General features: G+C 36.8%; 1 protein-coding gene across 1 annotated transcript in view; it reads right to left on the bottom strand.

The window, feature by feature from the left end:
* The window catches only part of AKT3 (AKT serine/threonine kinase 3), a 429,482-nt gene extending 414,081 nt beyond the window's left edge, over nt 1–15,401 (bottom strand). Inside the window, exon 1 of the mRNA XM_036754934.1 lies at nt 15,249–15,401. Within this exon, the coding sequence (XP_036610829.1) occupies nt 15,249–15,294 (46 nt within the window). The 5' untranslated portion in view covers nt 15,295–15,401. The remainder of the gene's footprint in view (nt 1–15,248) is intronic.
* Nucleotides 15,402–22,376: the final 6,975 nt, after the last annotated feature.

Here is a 22,376-nt window from a genome sequence, read left to right as displayed (position 1 = left end):
GGATAAATGGGGTTAAGCGAGAGTGAGGTCACCAAATTTATGAGCATGGGTGTCTCTTGCAACAAAAAAGGGAATTTTAGAAAAGGGAAGGGTTTAAGGAGAGAAAAGATAACAAGTTATGCTTTGGACATGTTGAATTTAAGGTGCCTATGGGATATACAATTCAAGACATCCATCTGGCAGTTGGTGATACTAGAATGGACCTCAAGAAAGAGATGAGTGTTGTTTATATTCATTTGAGAGTCATCTGAAAGGAGAAAACCGAACCCATGGGAGCTAATGAAATCACCAAAAAAGATATTATAGAGTAAAAAGAGAAGAGGGCCCAGCACAAAGCCTTGAGGGTCTCCTATTATAATTACTGGGCATGGCATGGATGAAAAACCAGCAAAGGATAATGAGAATAACCAACTGGGCTGTTAAAAGGAGAACTAGAAGAGAGTAATATGGCCTCTAGTCCGAGGTGGCGTCGCCGCAGCCGCTCTCGAAGCAGGAGTCGCTCCTGATCCCGAAGCCGATCTCGTTACAGCCGATCCAAGTCTCGTTCTCGCACTCGATCCAGATCTCGATCTACCTCTAAGTCCAGGTCAGCCCGTAGATCCAAATCCAAGTCCTCGTCGGTCTCCAGATCACGGTTCAGGTCCAGGTCCAGATCCAGAAGTCCTCCACCAGTATCGAAGAGGGAATCAAAATCTAGATCTCGATCCAAGAGCCCCCCCAAGTCTCCTGAAGAGGAAGGAGCTGTTTCATCTTAGGATCATGATACAACAGAAAGCAACATAATGGATGACTTGGGGAGAAAGACCACATTCAGTCCATTGAAGAGTCCCTGGAACAAGCAACTGGCTATTGAAAAGGCGCAGTTGTGTAGCAGTTGAGTAATGCTGGTTAGCTGTTAAAGTGGCGTATTGCAGTGCAGAGTGCTTGGCTGTTTCCTGTTTTCTCCTGATTGCTCCTGTGTAACGATGCCTTGTCATGCAGAAACAAATGGCTGTCCAGTTTATTAAAATGCCTGACAACTGCACTTCCAGTCACCCGGGCCTTGCATATAAATTACAGAGCATACAGTGAGCACATCTAGCTGATGATAAACACACCCCCTCCCAAAAAAATGGTAAATCTGATCATCTTGATGTTAGCTTTTCTCTTAAAAAAAAAGAAGAGAGTAATATAATAAAAATCTAAAGAGAAAAGAATATGCAGGATGAATGTCAAATGCTGCCAAAGTTTAGAAAGAAGTTATGAAGAATGAGGCCTGAGAAAAACCCATGAAATGTAACGACAGCAATAATAATAACAATATCTTTTGTTGTTGCTGAGTCATTTTTCAGTCGTATCTGACTCTTCCTGACGCCGTTTGGGGTTGACAAAGATCCTGGAGTGGTTTGACATTTCCTTCTCCAGATCATTTTACAGATGAGGAAACTGAGGCAAAAAGGGTTGCCCAGGATCACACAGCTACTAAGTGTCTCAAGCCAGACTTGACCTTAGAAAGATAAGTCTTCCTGACTCCAGACCCAACACACTAACCACTGTGCCACCTAGCTGCCCCAATAATAATAACTATCTTCTATGTAGCCCTTTAAGGTGTGTTTTACAAACATTATCTTATTTGATCCCCACAATACCTCTGCTAGGTAGGCAATATTAAACAGATGAGAAAAAGCTAAAAGACTTTCTCAAGGTCACACAACTAGTAAGTGTCTAAGGCAATAACTGGATTCAGATCTTCCTGACTCTCTATGTCATCACCAGGCTGTCTCAAATTAAAAAGATTATTAGTAACTTTGGAGATAGCAATTTTAGTTGAATGATGAGGTCAGAAGCTAGACTGCAAAAGGTTTAGAAGTGGAGGCACTTAGTATAGATGGCTCTCTCTATGAGTTTAGCTGAGAAGAGATAAAGGATGAGAGACAGTGGGGATGGCTGGATGAAGTGAGGATTTTTTAAGGACGGGGGAGACATGGGCATGTTTGTAGACAGCAGGAAGGAGCCAAAAGAAAATAAGCAATTGAAGATGTGAGAGTGCATGGAAGCAGTCATCTGAAGAAGGAAGCATATGGGATCAAAGGTATATGTAGAGAGATTTGCCCTGGTAGGCAGAAAGGCCACCTGTCCATGTGACATAAGATTAAAGGACAAAATAGTGTGGGAAGATGCTTGACTGATGTAAAAAGACAGGGTAAGAGGGAACTCTCAAAGAATGGCTTCAGTCTTTCTCGGTGAAGTGTAAAGCAAGGTCCTCAAGCTGATAGGATGGAGAGAGGGAATGAAGGGAGGGATGAAATGATTTGGAGTGGTTGCTATGTTAAGTAGGATAGTGAATTGATCATGGATATATCAAAGAATGACCATGCTTCAGTGAGGACCCAGTTAAGATTGCTGAACATCTCATACTCGCTCACTCTCCTCATGGTTGAATCAAGTGAGGGTTTCAGAAGGATGGAGGAGACATAAGTAAGTTTGTAGTCAGCAGGCAGGAGTCAATAAGACAGCTCTCATCCCCCTAAAATCATCACAGGAGTTTTGACCTGCCCTGTTTCTGACCTGGGGTGGCTCACCCTTCACTATGCAACCTGGTTTCCTTCTGCTCCCCAAGGCTCACCATACTCGTGTCAGACTTAGGGTGCACATCGAATCAGCTTGGCCCACTACAGGTCAGAACTTCTGAGCTCAAGAGATCTGTCAGCCTCAGCCTCCTCAATAAGAGGATTTATACCCAATATGTATATACTAATACACGCACCCCAGATTTTCAAACCTTGTCCAGAGCACAAAAATAAATTTGCTGTCTTGGCTATGATTCAAATTCTCTTCTTTTCTTCAAAGATTCAACCCAATGTGTAACAGAATTTCAAAAACTTAAATTCTAACCAATGCCATCTTTATTAAATGCTTCCACAATACTCGCAGAATACAATGCTAACATCCAATCCATATTACCAAGCTGATTTTTGGTAATAAATTAGAATGAATTACATAAGCCAAAAAACAATCACCTTTTATCAATTAGTTGGTTCTAGCACATAGTTCATACTTAATAAATTCTAATTCCTGACTTCAGAGTCAGGAAGGCTGATCCTCCTGAGGTCAAATGTGGATTCAGACACTTGCTAGCTGTGTGACAGTGGGCAAGTCACCTTACCCTATTTGCCTCAGTTCCTAATTTGTAAAATGAGCAGGAAATGGCAAACCACTCCAGTATCTTTGCCAAGATAACCCCAAATGGGTCATGAAGAGTCGGACACCAGTGAAAAAATTGAAGAGTATGCTCCAAGTGTTAATTGTGATCACTTATAAAGACTACACTTCTGTCATGGGAAGATCTTGTTAAACTTGATAAGAGTTCCACAGGTCTAGTCTAAGTATAATGTTTTAAAAAACCAATGAAAATGTAAGCTGCGATAAGAGAAGTACATTATCCCAGGTACAGAGTAACAGTTTCACTATATTCTGAAACAGACCACATCTAGAACATTTTTTTTTTCAATCTTGGATGTCTCATTTTAAAATGGACAATGACAAACCAGAATTAATCCAAATGGAAATTAGATCAGAAGATTGGGTTTGGCAACTATATCACATTAGGATGGATTGAAAATACTGAAGTAGGTTTTTCCGGAAAAGAGAACATATGATAGCAGTCTTAGAATATCTTAAAGGTATCATATAGAAAAGACTATTGTGTATGGTTCCAGAGGACAGAGAGAGAACTTGATCCAATTAAGTGTAAATTACAGGAAGGCAAATTTCAATTCAACATGAAGAGCTTTCAAACAATTAGAGCTATCTAACAATACAACAGGGCTCTTCTTGTGGAGAGCTCTCCATCAATTGAAGCATTCAAGCATCCTAGATGATCTCCTGTCAGGCATTTTTTAATACAAATTTTCTTTTTAATTATACATTTAAACATCAACAAACATGATCATTTCAATATAAAACGGACAGAAAAAAGGACCATACATAAATATGTGAATTTCTGATACTGAGGATATACTGTGTAAAGCATGTATCAAACATAACATGGTACTAATAAGACTCTCCTGCTTGTCTGTGTCTTTTGAATTTGTGTCTGCTCTCTCATGTATTTTAATTTAATTTTGAAATTTAACATTTTTATTTCCTTCTTCTTTCTTCATTTCTACAACTACCTACAAATTATCAGCTCCCACATAGTCAATGCCTTCCCTTATAAGGAAGGAGAGAATCTGGAATTATACTTATAATAAATAAGTATAAGCACGCAAAACAAATAAATGCATTGGCTGTTTCTAAAAATATTGTCTCATTCTTTACCTCTAATCATGACCTCTCTTTGAAGAGGTCGGAAGCATTCTTCAATGTCACTCTTCTAAATCATGGTCACTATTTCGATGACAGTTTTAAAATCTTTCAAAGTTGTTTTCCTTCAAATTAGTATGGTTATTTTGTAAATTGTTCTCTTGGTTTTATTCATTTCATTCTGCATCACTCATGTCTTATCAAGTGTCTCTGAATCTATTATATTCATCATTCATACAACAGTATTTGTCCAGCATGTTTTCAAAGGTGTTGCTGCATTAAAAGTTTTCTATCCCCACTTTCTCACCACCTGCTCTCTAGTCAACCTCCTCAAAGCTGATTTTCATTTGATGACTCTATTAAAGTACTCTGTATAGGTCATCAATGATCTCCTAATCAATATATCTAATAGTTTTATTTCAGTCCTCACACTCCTTGACTTCTTGACATTAAATACTCTGTTGACCACTCCCATCCTTCTAGATCAGAAATTTTTAACCTGGGGTGAATATTTTAAAAATATTTTGAGTCATATTTCAAAGCATTAGTTTCCTTTGTAATTCTATATGTTTTATTTTATATATTTAATAATATGTTAGATCCATAGGATTCACCAGATTTCCAAAGGAGTCTCTTGGCACAAAAAAGGTTAAGAACTCCTGGTCTAGATACTATCTCTCTCTCCTCCTTGAATCTATCTCTCTGATGAACTTATCATATGGCATTTTATACTATAATTGCTTGTATCCCTTTATCAAAATTAAGTTTGATATCTTATCTAAACATTGTATCTCACGTAAGGCCTAGCACCAGGATCTTTTTTTTTTTTGGAGGAGGAGTTTACTTTTTTACTTTACTTAAAAAACCACGTAGGAAGTTCTCTGACATTTAAATTTACTTATTAAATGTTAAAATCTAAATAGAGAAATGCAATGGCTCTCTTCCGCTTCATGCACAAAATTACAGAATAAGAGAATCTGTGAATTGAGAGGAACCTCAGTTGCTGTCTAGATCAAGCCATACACAAAAGAAGTACCTATCATAGTATATCCAATAAATGAATATACAGACTCTTCTTGAAAACCTCCAAAGAGCAAGAACCCAACCACTTCTCCAAGTATCCAATTTCACTTTTGGACCACTCTAATTAATAGGAAGCTTTTTGCTCCTTTCTAACGTCTACTCCATTACTCCTGATTCTTTCCTCTGGAACGAAACAAAACAAATCTAATCATACCTCATCATAACAACCTTTCAAATACAGTACTTAAATACAGCTATCATGTCCTCCCCTCAAATTTCTCTTTTCCAGTCTACACATGCCCAGTTCCTTCAAATAATACTCATAAGACATAGACTCAAGGCCCTTCAGAATCTCATTGCCCTACTCTGTACATTCTCCAGTTTATAACTGTCCTTAGCCAAAACTAAATACAATATTTCAGATGAGCTCTGACAAAAGCAGAGTACAGTGAACTATCACCTCCCTATTCCTGGAAGCTATGCTCATTTTAACTAAGCCCAAAGATTGCATTAGTTTTTTGGCAACCACATCACACTGCTGACCCATATTGAACTTGCAGTGCACTAAAACCCCTCAGGTTTTTTTCATAAGACCAGCTATATAACCACACCATCCCATCTTGTACTTGTGAAACTGATTTTTGTCTCTAAATATGAGATTTTACATTTATCTATATTTAATTTCATCTATTTGATTCAGCACAACGCTCTAGCCTGTCAGAATAATTTTTATTCTGACTTCATCCAGTGTGCAAGATATTCCTTCCTTGGAATACTCCAATGAAGACTTCTTGCCATGTTAACCCTGAATCTGACTTAACCTGTCTTTCTGAGTTGCCATAATTTACAGAAACCATAAATATGCAAGGTTCTATTTGGATTACAAACTCTTTGCCCTTGCTTAGGGATCCACATGCTGTTATGCTAATGAAAATTGGAAGATATTTCCCATCCATTGATAGGCCAATGTGACCTGCTCGAGTCACATGAGTCTGAGCCACATGAGCCTGTGGTGGGAAGAGCTTGCCAACCAGGTGAAGCAGGAAGTTGGAGTGAGTCAGAGCTGAGAGAGAGATGGAGGGATTTAGAGCTTGGAGAGGAGATGGGCAGAGAGACACCTCAGAGCAGCTAGCATGAGTGAGAGAGAGAGTGATTTTGCTTCATGATACTTGTTTGTGGGAAGGCCCTAACAGAGGGAAGGCTTGAGGATGGCAGTGCCCCCTGCATTGGTAATGTGTATAGATTTCTTAGTTAATATGATGGATTTCTTTGTTGCTATGATAGATTTGGCTTTCTGGTGTTGGAATGTTTTGGTTTCCTCTTCCATGGAGAGAGTCTGTTATATTTTGCAATTCAGAAATACGCCAGCACATTCACAGCAGCAGCAGTGGCTATCACATTGGCACTACACATGCATATTCATTTATCTTGTAATAAACCTAGTTTTCACATAATTTTTGTGAAGTTGTGATTACCTGCTGACACTAACAATGAACAACTACTCTTTGAGTCTAACCATCCAACTTGTATTAAATCTAACTGCATTATTGTTTAATCCATATTTCTCCATCTTCTTCAAAAGAAGAATGTGAGATAGTTTTATCAAAAGCTTTGCTAAAACCTAGCTTTCCTAAAATTTTTGCAGTTTAATCTTTTGAGATCATTAAACTCAAGTTTCCTGGAGGAAATCTACTTTCAAAGTATTTATTTAATTTTTTTGCCTTAAGTATCAGAGAAAAATAGGCAGTATGAAATTAGACACCATCTGGCATATTCCCCTCTGGTCCTTAGTTTCCTCATTTAATCCAATTCAACTGAAGCATTTACTAAGTGCCAGCTGTGTACACAGCTAGGTACTGAGGATAAAAAGACAAAAGAAAATAACTTGCCTTCAAAGAGTTTATATTCTATTGAGGAGATACACCACAAACATAAGGATATAAATACAAAATATATAAGAAATAGTAAAAGTAATTTGAGGATGGGGAGAGTGCTAGAATCTAGAGGAAAAGGACATGTAGGAGGAAGAACCTGCACTGTGTTTTGAAGACAACTAAGTATCCTTTGAAAGCTCTAGAGAGAATCCATCATAGGCATAAGGAACCACTTCTGCAGAGACACAAGAATAAGAGATGGAATGTCCTGCACAGGGAACATCTAGTGGGCCAGCTTGACCACAGTGGAGAGTTATATGAAGAGGAGTAATACAAATATAGATGGGATCCAAATTGTAGAGCATTGGTGTCAATCTAAACAGGGACCATTAATCAGTACATAAGGACCCCTGGGCCACATACTGACTAAATTTTAAAATGTAGTGTTATCTGTGCTTTAATATATTTTTATTTATTTTGTTAAATATTTCCCAATCACATTTTAGTCTAGTTCAGGTGCACTTCAGAGCTCTTTGCTGTTTAGTTTCCTCATTTTGTAATGTCGGTGTACCCTAGTCATCTTCTCTACCATAGGAGCCTCTCACTAACCAATAGACTAGTCTAATATAGTCTTGCCATTAGCCAAATAGTCCACCTGTGAAAGATTAGAAGACATGTTTAAAAGTTTAAAAATAATCCTACAGAACAAAACCTCATTAAGCTTCAAGATTTGTTAAATAATTTTAAATGTTATTCCCTTGATAAAAAGAAAATCCATTTTTTTAAAATAACATTTTCAAACTAGCAAGTTATTTGACCTCACCTTTTTCTCAGTTACAGTTGTAATAAACAGGTTCAATTCAAACTTAAGTTGGAGAGACAAAATCCTTGTACTTTCTCTAAATAATACTATTTCTACAGAAACCATCAAAAAAATTTAAATTTTGAAGAAATATCTGCACATAAGAAATCAATTCAATAAACATTTATTAAGCACTTCTCTAAATAATTATTGTAAGACAAAGGAAATTGAACCAATCCGTGACAAAACCCGAGGGAGAGAGGGAAGAAGGAAGGAAGAAATTCCTCAATTAAGGAATGGCTGAATAAATTAGGGAACGTGAATAAAGTATTATTATTATTGTATCATGAGAAGTGATGAAAGGGATAGTTTCACAAACCTAGGAAAAGTATATATTAACTTATGGCAGAGTCATGTCAGCAAAACCACAAGAACAATTTATGTAGTAACAACAATATAGTAAAGAAACAACTTTGAAAGACTTAAAGAACCCTGATAAATGCAGTGACCAATAACTCTGTAGGATCACTAACGACGCATGCTACCCAACTTCTGAGACTGGGGTGATGCACTCAAGATGTAGAACGAGACATACATTTTTGAACATGGCAAATATGTGGGACTGTTTTGCATAACAGAGCTTATTTATTACAATGACTGTGCTTTTATTTTTCTCATTGAGGGGGTATTTGGGGAGGAAAGGGAAGTGGGCAACAGTGTTGCCAAAAAAAAAAAAAGAAATAAAAGAATCATTCAAGCATTTTAAAATGTTCAGAAAAGAAGTTCAGAAGGAATACAAACAGGAAAACTTTGAAAATAGTACATTGAATTTATTATACTCTTTTTTAAAATGGCAAGCTCTTCATAAAAGAGATTCATGGTTTCACATAAAATCCTCTGTTCCTATACACACATACGTATATGTAAATGTTCAATGTTTTGTTTGTGAAGTTTACAATAAAAAAGAGATAAAAGTGGCATTTAAGTATTAAATATTACCATTAAGTAATTTCTGTAATTTTCTTTCTCCCCTCTCTATAATAATAATAATATTTATAGAAATTTGGTTGTCCTAGGGACTAAGGTAGCTCCTCTTCTAGAAAAAAAAAATCAGAACTCTCACAAAATAAAGCACCAAACTAGTACTTTCTTTGCTCAATTCAATTCAGCACTCGCAATTCAACCAACATATTAAATACTATTCACTGGGCACTAGGGGAGACACAAAGATAAGTGAGATAGTTTCTGCACAGACAGAAGTTTAAATCTAATAGAAGCAATACAACACACATATAAATAACCATGATGCAAAACAGAACATAAGAATTACAAAGTGTCATGCAAAGTCTGAAGAAAGAAAAGATTTTCTGCCTGTAGCTATCAGAAAGTTTCTCTGAACATCTGTATGAGGCACAATCTCATACATATGGAGCAAAGCCCAATCTAGGCATTGCTATGGGATTCCAAAGGGAAAAGGAAAAGATGTATAAAAAGGAAAGCAACTTTGCTGAAGCGTAAACTAGTGGATAACAGTGTGATATGGCTAGAAAGATAGTGGCACTCCTTTCTAGACACTGTGAAGAGTTTTGAAGGCTTTAACCTGATAATTCTTAAACTTTATTTGGTAGGCAATAAGGAGGTACAGCAAGGTTTTGATTTCTGAAGTCATGGGATCACATCCATGCCAAAGGAATTACAGAAGCTCAGAGTTGGAAGAGACCTGAGAATTCAATCTAATCCAACCCTCCCACCCAAAACATTAAGTCCCTCTACAACATTGCAAAGAAGTGGTCATTCAGCTTCTGCATAAACATCTCCAGTGATGAACAGTTTATGAAATGCTTTGAAGTATGAACTGGATCTCTAAAGATTAGGTGGCTATCTTCCATCTACTCTGTATATGTCTTATATGGACCTATTTTTTTTTCTATGTTGAGAGCAGAAGTTGCTTTTGCCGTTCTTTGGATCACTGGGGCTCAGCACAATGACTCCACATAATAAGCACTTAATAAATGTTTGCTGATTGGCAAGTGAGACTAGATTCAAAATGGAAGAGGAAAAAAAATCAAAAATAAAACCAAAGTTTCAGTCACTGGTATCTAGGTCAATGCTGACAACATTAACTGAATTAAGAAAATCAGAATTAGGTAAGAAAAAGATGTCTTGTTTTAGACATTGAACCTGAAGTATAAACAAGGCATACTAATGGAGATGGTATTTCCATCTGCCACGAACTAAACACAAATATGAATCAGCTAGGTAGTCCAGTGGACAAAATGATGGAATTGTATACATAAAGACCCAAGTTCAAATCCCGCCTCAGACATTTACTTAGCCTTGTAACTGTTTCTACATCTGTAAAATGGGGATTATTAAAATAGCACCAACCTCCCAGGGTTGTTGTAAGTATAGAATTAGATAGTACTTGTGCAAACATTAACTGCTATAATTGCTAGTTATTATTACTATAATCTTCCTTTATTTATTATCTCCCTCAATTAGAATGTGAGCTCTTTGAAAGAATGAAATGTTTTGATTTTCTATTTGCATCCCCAGCAGTTAACCTAGTGCTTAGCATATACTAAGAGCTTGATAAATATTTTTCTAATGCATTCCAATTGTAAATGAAGATCTAGAACTAACAGAATCACAGAGTAGTACAGCTAGATAAAAACATAATAGACATCAGGTCTAATTTCATAGGAAATGAGCTATAGAGATGCACTGATTTGTCAAAGACCACACAGTTTTAGATTTTGAATCCATGTTTTTCAAGAGAGAGATCAGGGCTAGAAAAAATAACTATTGGTCACATAAAAATAAGTTGAGGCTATGATGGCAAAATAGCAGAGAAATGAGTTTAGAGAGAAGAGAAGATAAACAAGGATAGATGCTAGCAGAATGTCAACATTTAAAGTCTAGTCAGAAGAAAATAGTAATGATTTCTATATAAGAGAATTGTGGTATAATGAACAGAATCCTGAATTTGAAATAAGAAGGCCTTGATTGAAATCCACACCCTGCTGTTTACCACCTTGTCAATTATGGTTAAGTCATTTCACCTCCATAGGTCTCAGTTTCCACATTAGTAAAGTAAGGGAATTGGACTAGATTTCAAGGTTCCCTTTTGGCTCCAAATCCTATAAAAGCCCTTCCTTTTTCCATGATACTTTTGTGTTACCTTTTGTGATTTTTAAAATAATCCAAGGAAGTTCGTAACAAGTAGTAATATGCCCATTTTACAGATCAAAGAAATTCTAGAAAAACTTTAGAAACTTAACTTCTAAAACTTCCAAAAAGTTATGGTACTTAAACATGAATGCACAACTCCTGTCTCCTACACCTCACACTATCATAAGGAGATGATCAATGTGTCCTAGACTAACAGATACCAACCATAAAAACTACCAAAAAACCAAAGATCACACTGCCTCTTGTCTTCTCAAGAATATGACTATGCTGAGTTCTTAAAAATTGAAACTACAAGGACAAATCTGGCAACATTGGAAGAGAAAAATGTTAACTAAAGTTCAGGGTTTCAATGTAATTAAACAATAACATTTCTACACTCAATACGTAATTCCAAAAGTCAAAGTGAATTTTTCTAACATGCCATGTGATCATATAGTCATTGCAACAATGAGACTGCACTACTCTTTATGGAAAAAGTTTTCTGCTGTGTAGTAAACAGGAAATAGTACTATCATTTTCATTCTCCTTATTCACTTAGTAACTTATTTCTGAAGTCATGATTTGAATAAAGTATGAACAAAAGGCACACATCTCTACACAAGTCCAAAAGAACCTCTGTTGTGTTCTATATATTTTTAAGGTTTGATTAGGCCACAACAAAAATAAAACTTTGATCAAATACTAAAACTTCACAAAGTTCAGTATTTACCTACATCTTAATTTGCATAGTAGGAATTAATTTATTCAGCAAGACTTATAGATTTTAATTCTCAACATTACTATTTTGAAGTCACCATTACCCATTTAGTACACAAATCTCCATAAATATAATATTTAAATAAATCATATTAGTACTTATGAAGCAAATATTTTCAGAGAATAATGTTCTTAAATATCATTGACAATGAAGCCACAACTATACTGCAAGGTACAATATAATTCCAGTCACTTATTTTTGGAAAGAAATCCCTATCATCTGGAAACATACAAAGGAACAACACAGCACTAATATTCAATTAGTTAAATATTACAAAGGTCCTAAGAAGTTAACGCATTTTTGCAGTTTCTTCACCCATTAAAAAAAATTGGCAATAAAAATGTCTTAGAATTATGCAAAAGAGTCACATCTAAGAATTTTTGTGACTGAGAGAAGTATCAGAAATCATTCCCAGGGAAAGTGTCACTTCCTCAGTTACTAGGGGTGAGGAGGGAGGTGGAGGGAGAGGAGATGGGAGGAGTGAAGATAAAAGGAGAGAGAAGGGAGGTGGAAATGGGGAGAGCAGCTCATTGCAGTCCAATATGGGATAAATTCCCATTTTAACTAATTATTCTTAATAACTGAGTAGAAAGCTCTGTTGTTTCTAGATGTTAAAGAACCGCAAGTGCTGTCAGACCCCTCTAAATTTAGTGCCCTAGGGCAAAACACAAATTACTTACCATAGTTATGGCTCAGTTGTGCAAAATAAATTACAAAAAGGAGAAGATAACAGCAATTTGAATAATATTAATCTCTAACAGAAATTTTGACCAGTCCTACGTAAGTGACGAACGCCTAAGTGAACAACCACCAAAATAGTTTTTTTAAAACAGCAAAACCCTATACTTATAATATTGCAATTTATATTTCCCTATGATTTGCAACTTTTCCATACCCACTGAATTACCCACATTGTTAATGTACTGAGTTCTAAACATTGCAAACATTTCTTAGATATGAGTAAATATCAGCCCTGTTTGCTTTGAAATTAGACCTAAAGAACAAAATGCTTAGCATTTACTTTAGAAATACATTGATCACTATCAGCAAACCCATAGATTGAGGCCTAAATACATTATATTAATGTGTACTTTATACCCTTAGTGATGTCTTAATGGTAAATACGTTGATCACTGTCAGCAAACCTATACATTGAGGCCTTGAATACATCATATTAATGTGTACTTTATACCCTTAGTGATGCCTTAATGGTACCTCTTAGGGGAAGCACAAGCTAGTACTGAGGCAGGAGATACAATAATCTAGTGATTCAATACCTGGGATGAAGAAAATCTATAATAACCACTTTACTTAGTATTTGTTGTTACTAAATTATTAAAGTATAACATAATCCTAATTTTTTTATGTAGAAGGATTTTATTTATCATTAGTAATCAAAATAATGAAAGAATCTATTTGTTATAAAGAATAGTCTTTCAAGGTTAACAGTCACTGAAAACGAAGGAGCTATGTAATTCCTAGGCGTCATATTTATATCAAAAATGCAAATAAAATAAGATTTAGTCCACAAAAAATATAATGTGGAAATCTTTTACAATGCTGATATTAGAAGATAAAATTAACACCCATCTTTTAAGCTTCATGGATATCATGACTGCTGGTACTGAATTTGGGGTGACAATCATTTGATTCAAGGTATATTCAAATCCCAGAAACAATCTTTCATGATATCTCTAAATAACAGATTGTATATGTTAGCTAAGATGACCAACAGTGTCCAAAAGGTGTCAAACAATTTAATTGGAAGGCCAAATTTGCATATTTTTCTTCAATAGTTCAGTTGAGATACTTAAGAATATGGCAAACTATCATCAATGCAAAGCTTCATTTAATAAGTCACCAAACCAGTCACGGTTATGGAGAAAAGGCAAGCAAAATTTAGAAGCAGGAAAAGTACTTTCTAAAGAAGAGACACCCTTTGGGGTGTGTTCTACATACAATACCAATCTTTGAAAGTATATTTTAAATTGTAATACTGAAAATTACATAGAAATGGTTCAATAATACATTGTGTGTGTATTTCAATGCAGTGTGTAACTTTTTTAGAAAACAGCAGATAAAGGGCAAGGAAACTCAGAATTTTTTTTAAATGACCAAAATCATTTCTGAAGAATAGATGATGAAATACAACTCTCTCTACTCAACAGAGAAATGCTACATTTGTTCACTGTATCAACTGGCTTTGCTTAACTGTTTTCTTTGTGACAAGGGGATAGGGATCAGGCGGAATATTAAGAAATGTCAGTATAAAAAAAAGGCATCAATATAACCTTCTTTTAAAGTTAAAAATCTTTTTTTAAAAAATTCTATAAAGAACTCAATGTCTGCCAATAACTTTTGACACAGAAAATAGCTACAAAGGAACTTTGAAATCCTGAGAATGGAATAGTTCCATCCCACTCAATGTGGTCATGTGAGTAAACTGCAATTGCTCAGCAACTACACTAAAGTCCCTGGCTTTCTAATACCACATTTACTCCATAAGCAGGTGATTTTATGAGGGATAAGGATAAATTAAATTTTTCATTCATTTCATTATCCTATCTCATTTTATGTCAATAAAAATGACGTATGTGAATTATTTTTGTTTAAACTAAATGATTTTAATTCTAGAAATATTTCAAATAAAATAACAAAAATTAAAATACAAATTTAAAAATCAAAAAATCCTTTATCATCCATGACTTGCCTCAATTATCCGTAGCATCAGTTCCCATTAATCTATATATAGACTCCCTCCCACCCACCCCCCAAAAACATTAAAGCCCATCAAGTTATTTTTTTTAAAAGTACAGCATCCAAATGACTAATGCACCACATTAGAAGCTATATATATTTATGTACATATGCATATACATCTGCATTTACACATGTGTATTTAAAATCTGTTAAGAGTTAAAGTCACTCTGAACCATTTATTCAGAATGGAGCACTTTGGGCCACCTTGGAAAAACACAAAACATTTAAGTTTCTTCAAAAACACCTATAAGGTGCAACTGAAAGTCAAAAAGTCATGGCTAACTTGCCAGCCAAATCATAAATGATTATATTCAAGAATTACAAGAGATGTTTTCAAATATAAGCCAACACCTAAACTGTAACACATAGCAATATTTTTTTTCCAACTAGAAAACATAATACACTACAGATCACAAGTTTCACTTTGTCAACTGGGTAACATAAAATGTCAGGCATTACATTTTTCTTCTCAAGCAACTCGCAACAGACCCCTAAACTATTACCAACAATTTAATTTTTATTCTTACTAGAATTTTCAGTTTTGTTTAGCACTTACCCCTCTTCTGAACCCAACCTTCTTTCACAATGGTAACATCGCTCATGATGGCTCCCCTCTGAGCCCTCAACTTCAAGAAAAGATACTTTGAGATATCAGCTTTGGGGTTTGGATTCTCTTTTGCTGCTGCTGCCCTTCCCACTCTCTAGTGATGACTCAGCCTGGAAGGAAGTATTGAAGAAAGAATGTCTTTTTTTTTCCATTCTTGTAACTCATACAGCAATAACAAACAACTAATTCTTTGTAAATGTCTTCAACTGCCTGACCCCACATAAAAATTTGGTTCTTCAAATTAAGCAACTAATGTATTAAATAATTCTATAATGAATGTACTTCCCTGATCTTGTGACATATTTCAATTGATAATGAAACTTCTGACTTGAGAAGTTAATAGAAACAATGTTAAGAAAATGATTAATACTTACAAAGCTTTGTGTTCTAAAAAACAGAAAATAAATGCATGAAAGTAGTATAAAAATTTTCTATTTTTTCTCAAAATTTCTATTATTTCACGGCAACCAATCCGAATGTTTTTATCTGCTACTTCTCAGGTGAAATATATAACATTCCAGAAGCTCAATATTCCTTAATAGTTCAAGAATTCATCATTTCATCAGTGTGGAAACTACCCCTACGGATACATATAGCCACTCAATATCTTAGAAGAAAGTCTTCATGAGTTACCATGCATGGCCAAAAATTTGCTCTTTACAAGTAACCACAAAATAAATCAGTATACATTTGCAAGGGAGGAAATTGGGGGGAGGGGAAGGGAAGGGAAGAGGGGAGATAATGAGTTCAGTTTATGGAATGTTGACTTTAAGATGTCTTCAGGACATCTTTCTAGTGATAGTGATTCACTTCAACTAATCTATTTAAACTCCAAACCTTTTACGTAACCAGTCCCTCTTAATACTAACTGCACAAACTTTAAGGTTCCTGAGGATTAGTTTGTAATCTAAATCCTTGTATATGCCCTACAGGATAGCATACTTATAAATAATTGCTATTTGTTAGTAACACAGCTAACAAAAGAGCTAAATTTTTCAAGATGCTTCTTTATTTAAAGACACAACATAACCATCAAATACAGAACACAAGCCAGTGAACATGCAATGTGTTCAGCAAGAGTAATAGTCTCTTTATTTACCACACAATGCAAACACAAGAGAAAGTAAATTGGCTCTGAGTTCAACTCAGCAGAAAGTTTTTAGGTATTAATTTCTCCTCCTTTATATGATTTTGCTTAATGGATAGTATCATACCTTTATTTCCTATTCATGTTTGTACATTTTAGTTGTATTTCTGCCTGACTGTAAGAAATATAAAGGCCAGTTTGGCAGCAGCAGCAGCAGCATCATAGCACTGATATAGCACTTTACAAGTATCATTTCATTTGGTTTTCACAACAACCCTGAGCAGTAGATATTATATTATCACAATTTTATACATGAGGAAATCGAGGCTGACAGAGGTTAAGTGATTTGCTCAGGGTCACACAGTTCACATCTGAGGCTTTCTGAATTCAGGTTTTGATTAGTCTAGTGCTCTATCCGCTGAACCTAGCTTCCAAGACTGCCTTGACTAAAAAGTATGGAAGGAGAAAAACATTAAATAGGAGTGGAAAGGTAGGCTGGGATCAGGTTATAAAGGGTTTTAAATGTCAACATTTATATTTGATCTTAAGAGTCAATAGGGAGCTACTGCGGGGCAGGGGGGGGGGGGCATAGTGGCGGGATTTTAGAGTATGACAGGTCAGAGCTGCACTTCAGAAAATTTTATTTGGCAACTGCACAAGATGGATTGGAGAAGGAATACATATGAGACACAGGAAGCAATTGGGAACATAGTACAACAATTCAGGCAGAGTTGATACGTGCCTAAATTAGTATAGTGGCTATGTGACTGCAAAGAAGAGGACAGATGCCAAAAATTTTGTGGATACAGAAATATCAAGATTTAGTAACTACTTGAAAGATGAAAAAGACTAAAGAGTCAAAGATACCACCCAAACTGGAAACCTGAATTACTAGAAGGGGGTCAGATCCCCAACAGGAATAGAGTAGTTTAGAAGAGTAGGTTTAGGCAGTTGATAATACATTGAAATCTGCAGAGTAGTTCAAAACCTCATGCCTGCTAATCCTGTGTAATTCACTCTACCACACACAAAATTTTTTAAAAAAAAGGAGAAGAGGGTGGAGTTTTTATTACTTTTTTTTTTCAAAAATTAATGCTCTAAAACACAGAGCCTAAGGAAGTGATTAGCTGGGGGTAGTGGTGCAAAATGTAGGTAGAATTTTTCCAAAGGCCCTTGTGAAGCTGCTACGGTAGGTACCCTGGTTGCAGTTGATGTACAAAGGGGGAAATGGATCTTCAAAAGGTAGGAGTGAACACAGTGGGAAGTACTGAGCAATTATGGGTGAAAGGCAGGTATAAGTGTGTTGAAAACATGCCCCACAATTGGTTATGGGAGGGAGGGTAAAATACAACCAATCTCCCCACCCTCTGGTTGACCACAAACCCTTTTGAGTGATGCCACAGCCTACACTTTGAAGACCACTGCTCACACCAAACACTACCACATTAACCAAACAAAAATAAGTTTAGCATTGTTTCCAAATCACTGCCTAAAAAAAAATTGGAAATGGCTCCTTTAATTTGCTCAAAAACACCAATTTTTTTTTGTATTTTTTTATTTTTATTTTATTTTTATTATTTTTTTATATTTTTTATTTGAATTTATTTATTTAACATATTTGGTTTTCAGCATTGATTTTCACAACAGTTTGAATTACAAATTTTCTCCCCATTTCTACCCTCCCCCCCACTCCAAGATGGCTTATATTCTGGTTGCCCTGTTCCCCAGTCAGCCCTCCCCTCTATCAACCCCCTCCCCTCTCATCCCCTTTTCCCTTCCTTTTTTTTGTAGGGCAAGATAAATTTCTACGCCCCATTGCCTGTGTATCTTATTTTTTAGTTGCATGCAAAAACTTTTTTTTTTTTGTTTTTGAACATTTGTTTTTAAAACTTTGAGTTCCAAATTCTCTCCCTTCTTCCCTTCCCACCCACCCTCGCTAAGAAGTTGAGCACATCAACCTAGGCCACGCATGTATCATTATGTATAACCCTGCCACAATACTCATGTTGTGAAAGGCTAACTACATTTTGCTCCTTCCCAACCCATCCCGCATTATTGAATTTTCTCCCTTGACCCTGTCCCCTTTCCAAAGTATTTGTTTTGATTACCTCCACCCCCATCTGCCCTCCCCTCCATCATCCCCCCCCTTTTATTTTTTTTAATCTTCCTCCCTCTTCTTTCCTGTGGGGTAAGACACCCAACTGTGTATGTATGGTATTCCCTCCTCAGGCCAAATCTGATGAGAGCAAGGTTCACTCATTCCCCCCTCACCTGCCCTCTCCCCTCCTCCCACAGAACTGCTTCCTCTTGCCACCTTTATGCGAGATAATCCACCCCATTCTATCTCTCCCTATCTCCCTCTCTCAGTATGTTGCTCTCTCATCCCTTAATTTCATTTTATTTCTTTTAGATATCTTCCCTTCATCTTCAACTCACCCTGTGTCTGCTCTCTCTCTCTTTTACATATATATATATATATGTATATATATACATAAAAACACACACATATATATACATACATACACATGCATACATATACACATAGATATACATACATACACATTCACTTATATGTATACATAAACATATATATATATATATATATATGCATATTCCCTTCAGCTACCCTAATACTGAGGTCTCATGAATCATACACATCATCTTTCCATGTAGGAATGTAAACAAAACAGTTCAACTTTAGTAAGTCCCTTGCAATTTCCATTTCTTGATTACCTTTTCATGCTTCTCTTGATTCTTGTGTTTGAAAGTCAAATTTTCTATTCAGTTCTGGTCTTTTCACTGAGAAAGCTTGAAAGTCCTCTATTTTATTGAAAATCCATATTTTGCCTTGGAACATGATACTCAGTTTTGCTGGGTAGGTGATTCTAGGTTTTAATCCTAGCTCCATTGACCTCCGGAATATCGCATTCCAAGCCCTTCGATCTCTTAATGTAGAAGCTGCCAGATCTTGGGTTATTCTGATTGGGTTTCCACAATACTCAAATTGTTTCTTTCTGGCTGCTTGCAGTATTTTCTCCTTGATCTGGGAGCTCTGGAATTTGGTGACAATATTCCTAGGAGATTTCTTTTTGGGATCTATTTGAGGAGGTGATCGATGGATTCTTTCAATTTCTATTTTGCCCTGTGGCTCTAGAATATCAGGGCAGTTCTCCTTGACAATTTCTTGAAAGATGGTATCTAGGCTCTTTTTTTTCATCATGGCTTTCAGGTAGTCCAATAATTTTTAAATTATCTCTCCTGGATCTATTTTCCAGGTCATTGGTTTTTCCAATGAGATATTTCACATTGTCTTCCATTTTTTTCATTCCTTTGTTTCTGTTTTATAATATCCTGATTTCTCATAAAGTCACTAGCTTCCACTTGCTCCAATCTAATTTTTCAAGTAGTATTTTCTTCAGTGGTCTTTTGGACCTCCTTTTCCATTTGGCTAATTCTGCCTTTCAAGGCATTCTTCTCCTCATTGGCTTTGTGGAGCTCTTTTGCCATTTGAGTTAGTCTATTTTTTAAGGTGTTGTTTTCTTCAGTGTATTTTTCAGTATTTTTTTGGGTCTCCTTTAGCAAGTCATTGACTTGTTTTTCATGGTTTTCTCGCATCCTTCTCATTTCTCTTCCCAATTTTTCCTCTACTTCTCTAACTTGCTTTTCCAAATCCTTTTTGAGCTCTTCCATGGCCTGGGACCAGTTCCTGTTTTTCTTGGAGGTTTCTGTTGTAGGCTCTTTGACTTTAGTAATTTCTTCTGTCTGTATGTTTTGGTCTTCTTTGTCAGCAAAGAAAGAATGCAAAGTCTGAGACTGAATCTCGGTGCATTTTCGCTGCCTGGCCATGTTCCCAGCCAACTAACTTGACCCTTGAGTTTTTCAGTGGGGTATGACTGCTTGTAGATTACAGAGTTCTATGTTCCACGTTTGGGGGGGAGGTGCCAGCTCTGCCGCACGAGCACTGCTCCTTCCCCAAGGACCCCCAACCCGAACTGGGCTTAGATCTTCGGCATGCTGTGCACCCCTGCTCTGATCCGCCACTTAATTCCTCCCACCAGGTGGGCCTGGAGCTGGAAGTAACAACAGCTGTAGCTGCCCCACCTCCGCTGCCCCAGGGGCTGGAAGCCGAACTGTGAACTCCTTCTACTCCCGCAGCTTTTCCCACTAACCTTCTCTGCTGTCTTTGGTGTTTGTAGGTTGAGAAGTCTTGTAACTGCCACAGCTCACTGAATCAGGGCGCTAGGGCCCCCTCCACCCGGCTTCTGGTCTGGATGGTCCACGCCGCTCAGGCTGGGCTCTGCTCCACTCCGTTCCCAGCTCCCAGCTCCAAGCTCCGAGCTCCGTGTGGGATAGACCTCACCCAGAGACCACCCAGGCTGTCCTGGGCTGGGGCCCTGCTTCCCTCTGCTGTTTTGTGGGTTCTGCCGTTCTAGAATTGGTTCAGAGCCATTTTTTATAAGTTTTTGGAGGGTCTCCGTACGGAGCTCAGACTATTCCCTGCTTACCAGCCACCATCTTGGCTCCGCCCCCAACACCAATTTTTTTTAATTTTTACAAAGAACTAAAAAGTTTTACACAAATATCTAAGTTTCTCTTTCCAACAGAAAATTTCAGCCCAATACTAAAGAAAAGTTCCCTAATCACTGAATCTGCTCCAAAATTAAGAAGGCACTCTCATAAGACAATTAATTACAAATGGTTTGAAGTCTTCAAATAGAAATAAATGATTACTACTCATCATGAAATCTTGCAGACAGGATTTATGACTGGAGTAGAGGTTGGACAAGATAATCGTTGAAGTTCAGTCTAATTCCAAGATTCTATAATTCTGTGATTATCTGTTCATTAAAAGAGGTCCCTTAGAGACCTCCATTACCCTCCAAAAAACAAACCTCAGCCTGACTTAAACATCAAACATATGCTACGTTTGATAGCATATTAAATGCCTATTTATGTGCTAACCTATGTACAAGCTGCTAAAGGACAGAAGTTTAGATAATGTTACACTAGCTCTCATGAATAAATCAACGAATAAGCATTTACTAAGCATTTATTGTGTTTCAAGCAGTAAGGATAAAAATAGTAAAATTAGACAGTCTATGCTCTCAAGTAGCTAACATTATAGTTGGAAGAGATAACATATATAGAATTCTATGGCAGGACAGTAGATGAAAAGAGGTCCAAGGGTCCTTAGTGGCAAAACAGATGGCATTGTCTGAAAGCCTAGACTGCACAGGGACAAAACACATTGTAAGGCCTGATGGTCCTCTATCTAACCAAGACTGGTGAACTCTTGTTCACCAAACAGGTTAATATTAAGGTTACAATTCAGTAGAGGGAAAAGGACAGGACAGAACAGGATGGGAAGGGACAAGAAGGGAAAGGAAAGAGGGAGAGGGAGGAAGGGAGAGAGGGAGAAGGGGAGGGAGGGAGGGAGAGGGGAAGACAAGGAGAGGGGGAGGGAGGGAGAGAGAGACAGAGAGACAGAGAGGGAGGGAGGGAGAGAGAAAGAGAAAGGGAGGAAGGAAGGAAGAGAGAGAGAAATAGAGAGAGAGAGAGAGACAGAGAGAGAGAGAGAGAGAGAGAGAGAGAGAGAGAGAGAGAGAGAAAGAGAAAGAGAAAAGGTTCTAAGAGGTTCAAGCTAGAGAACTGATACTGAAACAGCCTCAGACACTTAATAGCTATATATGAACCTGGGCAGGTCCCTTAAACACTGCCTGCTTCCTCAACTGTCAAGCGGGAATAATAGCACCTATAATTCACATAGTTGTTGTGAGGATTAAATGAAATAATGATAAAGCTCTTAGCACAGTTCCTAGGCACATAGTAGGCAATTAATAAACGCTTGTTCCCTCCCCTTCTGCTTGTTGACTTAGGGCTGAATGAAAGGAATGATCAGGAAATATTTTACATAAAAGGGAGCATCTGAGTTAATTTTTAATGGACAGGGTGAAATTGAGCAGGCCAAAGAGGGTTTTCTAGCTAGAGGA

This window comes from Trichosurus vulpecula, chromosome 4 (genome assembly GCF_011100635.1).
Source record: "Trichosurus vulpecula isolate mTriVul1 chromosome 4, mTriVul1.pri, whole genome shotgun sequence".
Taxonomy (NCBI): domain Eukaryota; kingdom Metazoa; phylum Chordata; class Mammalia; order Diprotodontia; family Phalangeridae; genus Trichosurus; species Trichosurus vulpecula.
Note: the sequence above shows the minus strand (reverse complement) of the source record. Positions and strands in the feature narration are given on the sequence as shown.